The 14,099-nt window shown below is 44.3% G+C and overlaps 1 protein-coding gene across 12 annotated transcripts in view; it reads right to left on the reverse strand.

The window, feature by feature from the left end:
* PTPRM (protein tyrosine phosphatase receptor type M) overlaps positions 1-14,099 on the reverse strand; it is a 608,093-nt gene that overhangs the window by 35,322 nt on the left and 558,672 nt on the right. For all 12 annotated transcript variants that reach the window (XM_045574745.1, XM_036417770.2, XM_036417769.2 and 9 more), the window contains one exon: positions 11,191-11,288. In XM_045574745.1, the coding sequence (XP_045430701.1) occupies positions 11,191-11,288 (98 nt within the window). The remainder of the gene's footprint in view (positions 1-11,190; positions 11,289-14,099) is intronic.

The following is a 14,099-nucleotide window of genomic DNA, read 5'->3' on the forward strand; positions in this document are numbered from 1 at the left end:
ATTCTGACTGACTAGAGCTGTGGTTGTCAGGCTTCAGCAGAATGCCCTGCAGGGCGTGTTACCACACCCCAGTGCCCACTCCAGGAGCACAGATTCGGTAGGTCTGAGGATGTGGGGCACCGGTTTGCATTTCAACCCAGCTGCCAGGTGATGCCGCTGGTCTTCAGACCTCACTTTGAATAGCAAGGACTCAGACAACACAACTGGACTGCAGAGTCTGGCCCCCCTAAGGCTGATGTGAGCTCAGGCAAGTTACTCAGGTTTGCTTAAGGCTCTTCTTCTGTAAAGAGGGGGTGATTTTAGTTCTTACCTCAAAGTGATCTATGATTACGTCAGGGGTTACCAAATTTGTCTGCTCACAGAATCACATAGGTGGGTGGGTGGGAGTGTATTAAATCCCAAAGCCCAGGACACACACTAGGCCAATTAAATCATACGTTCTTAGGTGAGACAGAGGTGTCCATAGTTACTTGTAGCTCCTCAGGCGACTCCCAAGAACAGATGAGTTTGGGAACCACTGGTTCAAGGGACACGATGCAATTAAAACATCTGCCCCAGTGTAAGTGCTCACACAATGGAAATTCTTATTCTTATTAAAGGATAACTTTGTGATTGGGACTCTAGGTGGCCACAGAACTTCAGAGGGCTAGGGGCCACTAAGGGGGTGGAGACATGGAGAAGGGTTTTCTGGAGAAGGAAGAGGTTAACTGAGCATTGCAAAGTGTGCATGGTTTATGGGAGAGGGGGGACCGCAACTGAAAATAAAACAAAGGGAAACTCCAACTTTCCCTCTAAACCAGTCGGCAAACTGTTGCTTGCTAGCCACATGCGGCTTTTTGGCCCCTTGAGTGTGGCTCTTCCACAAAATACCACGGCCTGGGCGAGTCTATTTTGAAGAAGTGGCGTTAGAAGAAGTTTAAGTTAAAAAAAAAATTGGCTCTCAAAGGAAATTTCAATCGCCGTACTGTTGATATTGGGCTCTGTTAACTAATGAGTTTGCCGACCACTGGGTTAAACCTCTTTCCTGCAAACCTTCTTCCAGGGGCTGAGAAGACTGGGGAGAGTGGCCAGAAGGTCTGTTCTCCCATTAGGGAGGTTGGAAGAGCATCCAGGAGAAATTAGGAAGTGGTGTTTGCGATTTGTGGGGAGGAAATTCATATCAAGTGAAGCTGTGAGGCATCACAGAGACAGTCAGTTTCCAAACACTCGTTTTCAAGGTCATGACAACTGCCACACATTAGCCTTTAACGCTTGGATTTCACCACTTGGAATCACTGCATTTGCACAACCAGGGCCTCATTGAGTGGCTCAGGGAGCCAAGGGACAGGCTGAGAAAGGAGAGCTGGCTCTGGCCAGGGCTGCTCATCATCCCCTTCATTCCTTCCATTTCCCCGGGTCCTCAAATGAAAAAACGAAAGACAGGACCAGGGAGGGTGAGTGACTTGTTTCAGGGAATAAATTACTAGTGTGGAAGGCGAGGTTGCAGGGCCAGGCATGGCTCTGAGCACTGGGCATTTTGGGAGGATGGCACTCAAGGTGTATCATCCAATCTTGCTAGGCCTGGCTTCAGGAACAGATGCTAAGCAGGCAGTCTTAAAAGGACTTTCGCTTCCTCGCCTTTTTGGGGGTGAGAGACAGTATGTGGGGTCAGGGAGAGAGAAGAGTAGAAGCACAGTGAAACCATCACTCATTTTTTTTTTTTGTCACTTGTCACAAATTGCTGTTTCTACTGGTGTCGCCCCCTCTCCCCCCGCAATCACCAACTCCACCAGTTGCAGGGAGGAGCCTGGGGCAGATCGTGAAGATCTGTTTATGTGCAGGGGTCCAAGGACTCAGAAACCAAAGATTAAGAAGGATTAAGGAGCTGAATATTAGCTCTTCGGTTGGGGTCACCATAGTGTGATCTAATAAACATTACTTCCTCTAAAGGGGTAGAAGGGAGAGGGAGGGAAAGAAAGGCACTGTTAGGAGTTTTAATTCCTTAAGGGGTTTTCATCTCTCTCTCTCTCTCTCTCTCTCTCTCTCTCTCTCTCTCTCTCTTTCTCTCTCTCTCTCTCTCCCCCTCTCTCTCTCTTCCTCTCTCTCTCTCTCTCTCTCTCTTCTCTCTCTCTCTCTCTCTCTCTCTCTCTTCTCTCTCTCTCCCCTCTCTCTCTCTCTCTCTCTCTCTCTCTCTCTCTCTCTCTCTCTCTCTCTCTCTCTCTTTCCCTCCTCCTTCTCTCTCTCTCTCTCTCTCTCTCTCTCTCTCTCTCTCTCTCTCCCCCCCCCCCCCTAAAAAGAGATACCCAGAAGGAGTGGCTACAGTTCTATTAATAGTTGTGTTCAAGACTAGCTGAGTACAGCGTTGATGGAGATACTGGATAGCAAGAGCAAAGAGGCTGCTTGCTACTAAGTAAAGTTACCCCAAGAGCCCCAGCCAAGAGCAGCTGCCAGTGAGGTTTCCAACAGAACAGATTTATTGTATCCAAACTCTTTTATTTTTTGCTGAGTTCTCACAGCAATAAAAACACTTCCTCACTTACATATCTTGAAAATATAGACTGCTTTGGTCTCTGTGCATCTGTGCAATAAAGATGGAAGTGCATTTGCTCTTTTTTTCTTTTTCTAACTTTTGAGTCATACCCCTGAGCCTCAGTTTTGACATATATAATATGGGTGGCATTACTGATTTCTTAGGGAGGTTGTAGAGATTAAATGAGATAAGATGTATAAAGACTTTGTGTAAAGGCCTGGCTTATAATAGGTTTCCCAGCTCCTCCTTCCAAGCCTTTCATTTGGCCCTGGGGTCTCTTTTGGGCACCATCCTTGAAGCCTATTTCAAACTTGCACAAAATCAAGAACTTCTTCTGAAGGTCTGGATAGCTTGGATTTGGGAAAATGCCATAGAGCCCAAGTAAATCAGCTTCACACCACCAGGCTCCTGCTCCTGCTCCTGCCTGAAGTTTCTCCCACATGGTGTCTGGTTTTCTATCTGGTCTTCCAATTCCTATTGACTAATATTATTAATTGATGGACATATAATACTTCCCATACATACAATATATTGTATAATATTTATAATACACACAAGATCACATCCATCCTATATAATGAAAGCCTAAAGTGCTAAGTGTCTGGTTATCCATTCAACCAATCAAAGTGTAATATGCTAATGATATGCTAAGGCCTCTCAATCACTCGCTATGAAGTGCATTGACCACCAGGGGGCAGTCGACTGGTCGACCAGTAGCTATGATATGCACTGACAACCAAAGAGAAGAGGCTCCCACTGGTAGGTAAGGGGTAGGTAAGCTTGCTGCTGGGATCCAGCCTACTGGGACTGAGCAAGACAGGTTGGACATGCCCTGGAGTCCTCCTGTGGTCCTTGCCCATCTGGCCAACCTTCTGCTTCCCTCCCCAGCCCAGATTGTGCACCGGTAGGGTCATTTGGCCTGGACTGTGCCCTCACAATCTGAGACCCCTCAGAAACTGTCAGAGAGCTGGTTTCGGCCTGATCCTGCAGGCCAGGCTGAGGGACCCTACCGGTGCATGAATCTATAATATTTATTTTCATTACTGCAAAGAAACATGCAGCCTGATGCCTCTTGTGGAATTTAAACATCATGGTACAGGCCACCCAAAAAGTTTATCTTGTTACTTTTCTCTCTCCTACCCAGGGAGGTCAGAGAGCATTAGCACTTCTAGGAAACACATTTATCTAGACAGCTGTTTCCCACCTCAGTCAATAGATTTGGCTTTGACTTTTAGCCATTCCTCAAATCGTAAGTCCTCTTGCCAAGGGAGGGAGATTTGCCAACCACCGAGGACAATAAAACATGTGTCATGTATTCTAAAGATTATTCTGAAAGAAGAGTTTCAGAAATCTTTTGTGCAATGACAGCATTATTAGTGTATGTAGATATATATTTGCTGAGGTACATCAGAGGGACTTAAGTGATAAGGGTGCAGTTTCTATCTCATGGCAGACAGCCTGAAGCGAAAAGTTATAAACCCCATGTTGGTTCTGAAATACCTATTTCCCCTTTACTTTTCACATTCCTTCTATGGACAGTGTTCTCCACTGCATGGCACAGGTCTCCTTTAGCTTTCCCTGGAGGACTCTGCTTCTTTTTAGTAAGTTCCAGCAGGTAATCCAGTGACATACTTGGTCGTTACTTCATCTCATTACTATACTCACTCCTGGCTATGTGAGTAGTCCATTTCTGTAATCCAGCAGCACCCCCACCATTTTCCAATCAGGTTGCCCAAATGCATACTCCTTGATCTTGAGTTTTATAGGACAAGGAAGCAATCTACTGGACACCTTATCAGGTGTGAAGGAGGCTCTTGGATTTTTCATCAGAGAAGTATCCAAATTTTCACATTCTCACTGCTAGAAACCCTGTCCCAGAGAAATGGGGCAGCTTACACCATAAGATGTGGTCCTACTCTGCTCTTCAACATATGGCAGAGACTTCCATAAAAAACATCCTGAGGCAGGAAATTCTGTTTGCCTGTTAGCCTACCCAGTTAAATTCTTCTTTACTTAAATTCCTTAATTAGTGAAACTAGAGTAGGGATACTGATATCCTGCCACTTGGCTAATCTGAAAGGTTTTGTAAAAAGACTATAAAGCTACTTACTGGATTACTATGACTCTTTGGCCCTCTTCTCCTGGGAAGCCCCAGCATTTTCTCACATACTTACTTAGCCAGATAGCCCCACGCCTTCAGGGAGAGGCAGAGCAAGGCCAAGGAAGTGAATTTAGCAGATTTGCAAAGTAGAGAAGGAAAAACAGAATTCCACATCAAGATTATACATCATTTATTGTTTTCCAACAAATTATTCAAGGAAATACCTATAGTGTGCAAAGTGAGGGGAAATTCTTCAATTTTCAGGAGCTCATGTGAGCAGAACAAAGAACATACCATATTGCATCCAATTACACCTCCAAGAAACTATTGATGTGTTCAGCCCGAGTGGGTCCCAGTGTGACCGGGGCTATGCTTTAAAAGCTCTCAGGCTATGGCACATTTGTCCCAGGTTCACCTGTCCATCTGCTACACATGTGGGCCTCCTACCCTCTTAAGGGCTTTATAGACACTAGGGCAAGTAACCTCCTACATGCACCCCAAAGACAATGGCAGATAAAGTTAGAGGTGACAGAGTGGGACAGCCGAGGATCCAAGCCCAGGCCAGTAAAACAGGAAATACACAGGAAGTCCAGATGGAGATGAACATAAGGATTTTTCCAGGGCCAGGCAACTGCGGCAAAGCAGCAAGAGTGTCTGTGAGGGCAAGCAGCAGGCCTTCCAATGGTGACCATAAAAGTGGGTGATCCATGGGTTCAGCTAGAGACTACTGCAGAGCCAACCTGCCTGCAGCTCCCAGCTACCTAGGAGCCAGGAGAGCATGTTCAGAGAAACCCTTGTTATTCAGACCCGCAAATCTGCTTCGATGTTGCGATACCCCATCACTGTGGTACTATTAGAGATGGCTGATACGAAAGTGACAGATGACTTACAGCACATACAGAATTGTCTCTGGAGCCGATTTTATAATCCATCAATATTTGGGGAGAAATGACAGCTTTTTAAAAAATTGCCAAGAACTTAATGCATAAGGGTTCATAAGGTGGGCTAACTTTAAAGAGGTTTCCGTCATATCAAGCATAGCTGTAGTAACTTCACCCATACCCATAATGACCATGTTGTATATACACGTGTGACTTTAGATTCCAGTCTTTCACCCAATGAATCAGAAATCCAGGGAAGGAGAGTGCTCAACAGGAATTTCCCTTGTATAAAACATAAGGTGTTTTGTTAGCTTATAAGCTCTTTTGTAATTATTCTTCCAACTCTTTAGAAACAGTCACAGAACACTCATCCTTCCTATGTGTCCAGCCTTCTGGGAGTCCCAGATGAAAGAACCTAGTCTTGACTCACAGAGGCCTGCAATCTGGGAGGATGAAATAATTCCCAAAGGTGTTTTGTCCCTTTTTGTTTGCAAACTGTAAGTCCTGCCTCTATATTTGGGTTGTAAATGTCTTGAAGGCAGGGATCCCCTCTTCTGTTTTTCTGGCCTTCACCGATAGGAGGTCAAAAGGTCACCTGATAGCTAGCTAACTAGTTTCATGTGTACCGGAAAAGCCATAGAGAAATGAACAGACTCCAACGGGTTAAGGTCTCTAGCACTGACAACAGCCGTGAAACAGGAGGTGTGAGGAAAAGCTATGAGCCTGATGCTGTCTTCCCCTAGGAAATGCTTTACTTCACGGTAACAACTCATGCGGAATTCAGAAAAGGAGACAATAGTCTGCACTCAGAACAAATAGCACTTCCCTGTTCCCAACAAGGAAAGAGCATTTCTGAGTGCCCAAGGATGTGTGAGCAAGGGAGCTCAAGTATGTGTGTGATGCACATATATGGTAAGAACCTTTTATCAGGTACAGAAAATGTGGAAATTGGAAAGAATCTAGTCTGGTTACCCATGTGAGAAAATGTGAGGCAGGGGAATAATTAGCCTTAACAAATGCATGTATGTTACACACACACACACACACACACACACACACACACATTTATTTGCAAGGACACTATGAGAACATTTTGCAGAAGCTGGGATTAGCATTACAGATACAGAATTTTACATAAGAAACCCCATTACTTTAAGCTTTAAAATGCATTTCTTAGTAATTAATTTAAAGCAATTAAGCCTTCAGAAAGATTAAAGAATAAAGTTATGTGGTTTTCTCTTTGCTTTATTTTGAAAGTATTTGTTTGCCTTTAGTCTCACATTTTTTTCAAAATCACCACCCAATTTGGTAATCAATAAAGTGTTTCCTACTTCAATAAACTTGTTTACTGTGTCTGTTTTTGCATGTTTTTTACCCCACAGTTTACCTTTCAATGAAATAGATTTGCTATCCAAATTGGCTTAATGGATATTAGGTGATGATGATGACTCTATTGATTTTGGGGTGTGTGTAAAAGAAGTTTTCTGTGCACAAGGAGGTCTTCCAGATGCAAAAGCCACACTTGCCGTTACACAGAACACGACGGGCTTACAGAGCCATGGCTATTAGGTGATTGCGAGAGTTCTCCCAAGGGACCCTGTTCTCCCCACAGACACTCCCAGCAGCAGGCAGGAAGCAGGTGCGGGACTGCTGATCCTCGCTTCCAGACACAGAAAAGTGCTGGGAAGGTAAGATTGCTCTGTGGTGCCAGCTGATAAACCAGTGAATTGTGATAAGCAATTTTGAGAACTTTGGAAAAGAAGATATTTTTCTCAAAATCATAATTTACTGTAGTCAGATTAGCTCATTTTCAAAGGAAGGTCTATAAATTACAGACTGAGCACCTTTTACAGTCCTATAAGTGAAATGTAGATAGGACACCGACAGAATTCATCTCGTTGGTACCTAATCACACACTGCAATAGTCTGCTCTAGATTTTCTATAAAATGTGTTTAGTGCAGAAGAAATAAAAGTGGATGGCCTTCTCATGAGGAAAAGGGCACGCATGTCTTTTTACTGACTTATTCCTTTTAGAAAATCCAGGCTCCATGCTTTTTTCCCACGGCTGATATTCAGAACAGACACAGTCAGTGCCAGGAGGGTCTGGAGGCCTGTGCATTAAGACGTGACTGGGCTACAGATGCGCTTGTTATTTAAATGGAAACAACAAACAGAAATTCTTCATATAAACATGGGATTTTAGGGTTCATTCAGCCAATTTCCCTTCATTTTAGGGATGTGCAAACGAAGGCTCAGAGGTGAGAGTTCACTTAGAAATGCTCACATTCAGCCGGAGCTGTGGTGACCTGTCCCCCTCAGAGTCAGTTCTGTGAGGACTCTGGCTACTGTTGTCCCAGGACTCCCAGCCCCCAGGTCCGGCTGCCATTGACTGAGTCTGGGTTGCATCTTCCCCTCTTCCCCTACTCTTTAAAAAATATACAATATATATAGATATATTTTATTGATTTTTTACAGAGAGGAAGAGTGAGGGATAGAGAGTTAGAAACATTGATGAGAGAGAATCATCCATCAGCTGCCTCTTGCCATCCCCTACTGGGGATGTGCCCACAACCAAGGTACATGCTCTTGACTGGAATCGAACCCGGGACCTTTCAGTCTGCAGGCTGACGCTCTATCCACTGAGCAAAACCGGTTTAGGCTCTTCCCCTATTCTTATCTCTTAAGAGAGGAGCAGGCTAGCTCCCGCTCCTGCTAACCCTTCACCTGTGCTCTTGACACCCCCATAACATAGCTATCTCCCCAAGTCTCAGGCCACGGCACTGCTTTTTCTTTTCCAGGAAACTGAGGTTGTCAGGAGAGGGTGCCATTCTAAGTGTGTTGTTCATTTGGTTTGGTTACATTGATTTCGCTGCATCCTCACCTGTCTCTGTTCTCCAGGTCAGAAAGATGTTGCTCTTCTAAGGCTTAACTACAGATTTGCACTCTGCCTCCATGGAAAACTTCCCCTCAGCGGTCTGCCTTCAAAGGTGTTCATCTCTCCCTTTCTCCTGATTCTTTCTGTAGCACATACAATTTTCAAAGGTCTCTCACCTTAAAAATATCCTTTGATTGTAAATGCTTCTCTGTTTCTTTCTTTCTTTTCCTTTCTCAGCTAAACTTCTGATAAGATTGAACTCAGTCTACTCATTTGTGTTTTCTACTCTTGCCTTGACCCTACAGACTGCTTTCCGTCCCACCATTCCTAGTGAATGCTGGTCACTCAACATCCCTGTATCCATTCATCCTTCCAAATACAATATGTCCTTGTTGTCCTTTTGGGGACTACTTCTTCCCTAAGGGGTAGTTTATCAATTAGGGGCCCTGCAGGGCAAGGGGTGAGCACATGAACCAATCTGGGGGAGTCAGATGCTCTGTTCTGAACCCTGAACACAGTGAGAAAGCCTGAAAATTGTTGGTGCTCATCCTCGCTGCATCAGCACCATGACCAGACTGCCTGGCTGTGAGGCCCGCCCACTCACTGGCCCCCTGGAGTTGGTGTCTTTCCCCTGTCTGTGTGTAAGCCTTATTCTTCACATCAACACCCGGAGCTCCTAATTTTCTTCTAGTAAATGTCCCTTTGCACACCCCCTACTAGGGATGTTACCTGCAACCAAGGTACATACCCTTGTCTGGAATCAAACCTGGGACCCTTTAGTCTGCAGGCCGACGCTCTATCCACTGAGCCAAACTGGTCAGGGCCTTTCATTACTCTTTTAGTGACAAATGTTAGGAAAGGAATTATGCCAACCTCTCTGGGTGGGTAATAATCTTTAAAGCATTCATTTAGGTGGTTCCCGCCAATCCTCTATCTATATTGAGAGGGGTTAACATTTCAGTCCCTGCTTCTTTTAGCTCCAAAAAAAAACTACTCAGAGCAACGCCACAATAATTTCCCTACACGACCATGAGATCTTATTTGGATTTTTAACACACAGTCACACTCTAATGAGGTCTTCATAAAACTGACTAAATATGTTTAGAAATCATTAGCTTAAATTACCGGCGCAAAACCTCCTCGGGGAGTCCCCCAGATTTGGTTAGAAGACTTTTGGCAGATGGATTAGTTCAACACAGCAGAGCTTGTGCATCTCCACACCCGCAGTGTAAGTGGGAGTGCCTGGGAAACTGGCGCCTGGATGAGAAGTTACACGTCCCTCAGGTGGGTCCATTAAAGAGGGAAAACAATCACAGCACATTCCAGTGCAGTCACATGCCAGGTGTGCAGCCTTCGGGCAGGTGCCAGGGAACCTGACAAGGGTCCCATCCCAGAACACGCGGGCTGAAAGGGGATGCTCAGTGGTGACAAGGAAGTCTCAGATAATGACAGGTCCTGGCAGATGCGCCGGGGACCCTGCTGGAGGGAAGTGCAGCGTCTGTGTCTTCTGCACCAGGTGCTGCGACAGGGAAGGGCTCCCAGTGGCTCCAACACCGGCAATTACAGCCGCCTGCTGCAGACCGCTTCAGGGCAGAAATCAGGGGGAAGCGGTTCCCAGCGCTGTCTAATGAATGGCAGCAAGTCTGTGTAAACAAACGGGCAGCCAGCTCGCTCATGCCTAATTCATGAAGGACGCACCATGTGCAGTAAACATGCAAGCAGGTAGTTGCTGCCCTGGAAAACCATGTCATTTTGATTTCTTCGGTGGTTTTCTTGCTGCTGTTTGTAAGCATGGAAAATGGGAAGGCGTCTCTAGACAAGTGGGCAGCATGAACAATGGGAAAAGGTCAGCGCCTGGTCCTGGAGGGGATGTGCCCTCCTGTCAAAACCTCCCAATCATGCCAGACATCTCAAGGGCAGATGCCATTACATTCATGACTAATTGAAGACAGACCCATCCAAGGGGCTGATGGTAATGAGGTGGGGACTCTTCAGAGCTTACCACATCTCCACAGACATGGTAAGGATTTAGAAGGATTAAAAAAAAAAAAAGTGTATGGGCTTCCATTTATGGATAAAGCTGAAACCTAGTCACTCTCTTCCCTTCAGTTGCACCCTTTTAGCTGGAGTTACTATGTTTATTTGTCAGAAGGAACAGTTTCCATAAAATAAAAAAAATCAAGTCATCACCCTGCATGGGCCCGCCTCAGTGCCAGACGGAAGGCACAGAGACACCACTGCTTCATGGCCCTTTTTGTTTTATAGATTTAAAAAATGTATTGTTGCTATTAGAGAGGGAAGAAAGGAGAGAGAGAGAGAGAGAGAGAGAGAGAGAGATTGAGAGGTGAGAGCTACATCTATCATTGCCTCCTTTCGTGCCCTGACCAGGAATCAGACCCACAATGAGCTTCCCATGCATGGGACAGTGCTCCAACCAACTGCATACAAGATCCAGCACTGTACACCATATCTAGAGTCAGTTTTCCTGAAGTAAGGAATGCAGTTATGTCTAATGCAGCACCCAGGGGTTCTGATGCCCAACAGCCAACTTTCATGCGTAGAGTTGTTTTTGTGTGCTCAACAGAGCCAGATAACAACTGCTTTTAAATCTTGATTGCCTTTCCTGTCGCTCTTGTGACAAATGAAAGCAATTCAGACTATGTTTACTGATAATTTATAAGCTAATGCAGCAAGCAGTAGGAGGAGCTGTAGTAGTTAATGTTTTCTGGAGTGCACCAAATACTGCTCCAGAAGCTTGCTCTGGCCTTACTTTATGTTACCAACAAAGCAAGGAACAAATGGATATGCTGGTGTCTCACTTACCCTGCCCACTTCCACGAGGTTGGTCACCATTATTATGCTCGCCGTGTTTTCATGCCACACCATCCTCCAGAAGTCGTAGATAGTCTCTTGCATGGGTCCTGCAGCAGAACAACAGAAACTTTTCTTTTCCCTTTGTCAGTTTCCAAGTAGAAAATTTCTGGGCTTGCAAATAAATCACATGCAGTTCTCTCACTGTCATAGATGTGTGGGAAGCCACCACTTGCCAATACTGTCAGTGCACCAAGGAACATGGAAAGCTCATGGACCTTGGGTGTTAGCAGGGCTGAAGCTAAGGACTGATTGTTCCTGTTAAGATAGTGGTTTCTCAAAGCAATTCCTCTACTGTTTACCAAACTCTACCTTTGATATGCCTCTATGCATTGCTAAAGGTCAAATGTGTTTTCAAATAAATAAATAGCAGACCAGGCCAGGAGTCAGTGTGTCTCTTCAAGAAAGAGGCTCCAGGTGGCCCCCAACACCTTTTAAATTCATATTTCTTGTATATCATTTTCATTTGTGTGTCAGCCCCTCCTTCGGATCCTTGAACCTCGCTATGAAGGTCATGGCATAGATGGACATAGCTCTCCTTTCTAGTGTTGATGCAAAAGGGTACTCTTTTTAAGAGTACCTATAGAAATATAGAATTTTTCATTCATAGTTGAAATGATTTTTCACTCATAGTTGATATGATTTTTCTCATGTCATCCAACATATCTGTATTTGAGCTTTTTCTACCCCTAAACTATTGACTCGAATGAAAGGTATTTTCCATCATTTAGCTATTTATCTCCATAATACTCAAGAGTGATATTTTAAAACATGGATAACATTACTCTTCTTGCTAACAATTGGCAGATATCCCAGGGAAATGGTATATAGAATGAAATGAGCCTCTACAGGAAAATGTCCTTTTCTTGTGTCTAATGTTTTTCTTATTCTGCCAAATTAACCCATTCTGGGGTGTCTGACTTCCTAAAGTGAGAGAGAAGTTAGAGTTTTAAGCAGTTGTACTTCTTATCACTGAACATGATAAGCACCTCCTTTATTATCTCTTGGGAGATCTGAGAATTGAAAACTCTAATGGACTGGGGTAAAAAACGTGGGAAAATGTGTATTTCAGAATGTCAGTGCTATAGTTATCAGCAGGTATAGAGAGTTGAAATTCAGTATTTCTTTTAATCCAGATTTTAGAAAATCCCCAAACTCCATTTGATGATCATTCATATTTGGGAGAATAAATGTACCATTATAAGTCTTTATAAGACAAGCAGAAGTGCAGGAAATGTGAGGAATACAACTTCAAAGGCACAGAGAGACACATGCTATGTGCGGAATCAGATACCCATTCAGGTACATGCTGGGATCGGGATCCAGTTGTGCTGTAATATCTTGACAACATAGTCTAATGGATTTGGAGCTCAATATCCAAACTGGAGATTGACCTCAGCTTTTACACTGGCTGTGTGATTTTGGGCATGTCATTCAGCCACTGTGAGCTTTAGTGTCTTCATCTTTCCTTATCTACATATTGACTTCAGTAACATTTGTTGGGGTTATTTTGAGAATTCATGGAGTCAGTGAACACTCAGGCATTTTATAAACAGCAAAGCACTAGAACAAAAGCAAGGTACACTGAAAGATATTTATTCCATGGCTGAGGCTTGGATCCTGAGCAATGGTGGCTCATCCAAGGGGACCCTTCAGGCATCTCCCATTTCTCCTGAACAATTGGTTTTGTGTAATTTTTTTTCTCCTTCCTCACTATCAAAGCCTCCCTCCTTTCTTTCCCCAATTCAAACCTCCACCATCCCTCCTTGTGCTTCTGACTACACATTCTTACCCTCCCCATGAAAACCAACTCGACTCCCTGATATCACTGAGTCTAGTCACTTTATGGAACTTTGTATACCACCTCCCAAAAAACTGCACTTGCCATTTGGGCCCCTGTCCCTAGGCACATGCGTGCCATTCTCCTGATGTATAGGCTGAAATTTTCAGTGCCTTCAATCTAAGGTAACAGAGGAGACAAGTAAACATCAGATCCATCAATGACTATGTTTCCAGTTTGCAGAGAAGTACATCCATTGTGTACGTAACAGCTTGTTACTTACAAGAAATGAAATACCAAGTCCATCTTTGTGCAAACAGATAGTTTTCCCAATGTGACCCGCAAAATAAAGGAGTGGCCCAGACATCTTTTTGCATCCTTCATTAGATACACAGGCCTGTGCCACCTGTTCTGAAACTTCTAGGTATAATGTTGATGACAATGGCTACAGTGGATGCATCGATGTTCTGGCATCATGGGTGGTGTGTGTGCCGACAGGAAGAAAGCTACCTCTCTCCTCAAGGCCCAGCAGGAGTCTTCCCAGAGACATTGTAGGCCAAGTTCCAAAGTGCAGCTCACATGCCCTTCCTTAGGTTTAGACCCCACTGTGATTACTTCCAACTTCCCCCTGGAGGGAGCATGCTGTTATGGTTTATAGCCCACAGCAGGGGCTCAGTGAACAAATGAATGAGTGAATAAGTCTGTATGCATATTCATAAACTGTATTACTTATTATTAAGGCATATTAAATATATAAGTATTTAAAAGTATTAACATACAATATTTGCATGGTTCCTTTTCTTTACTTATATTTCAGAGGTTATCTGCAGAAACTTAAAAGCACTCGCCTTTACTTTTCCCCAATTCATTACATGGGGGCATCTTCTGTAAGATCTATTTCAATAGGTTTCCCTGCCCTAAGGCTTTGCTCCCCAACTTAACTCATTCCATTTCCCTAGGTCGCCAGTAGGTGTTCATTCCATTCACCCTAGCCTCCCAGTAGCTGTTCTCTATTGAGGGCAGAGGTTCTCAACTCTGGCTGCATATTACCATGGTTGTGGAGCTTTGAAAAAAATCCTTA

This window comes from Pipistrellus kuhlii, unplaced genomic scaffold (assembly GCF_014108245.1).
Source record: "Pipistrellus kuhlii isolate mPipKuh1 unplaced genomic scaffold, mPipKuh1.p scaffold_m20_p_6, whole genome shotgun sequence".
Classification (NCBI taxonomy): domain Eukaryota; kingdom Metazoa; phylum Chordata; class Mammalia; order Chiroptera; family Vespertilionidae; genus Pipistrellus; species Pipistrellus kuhlii.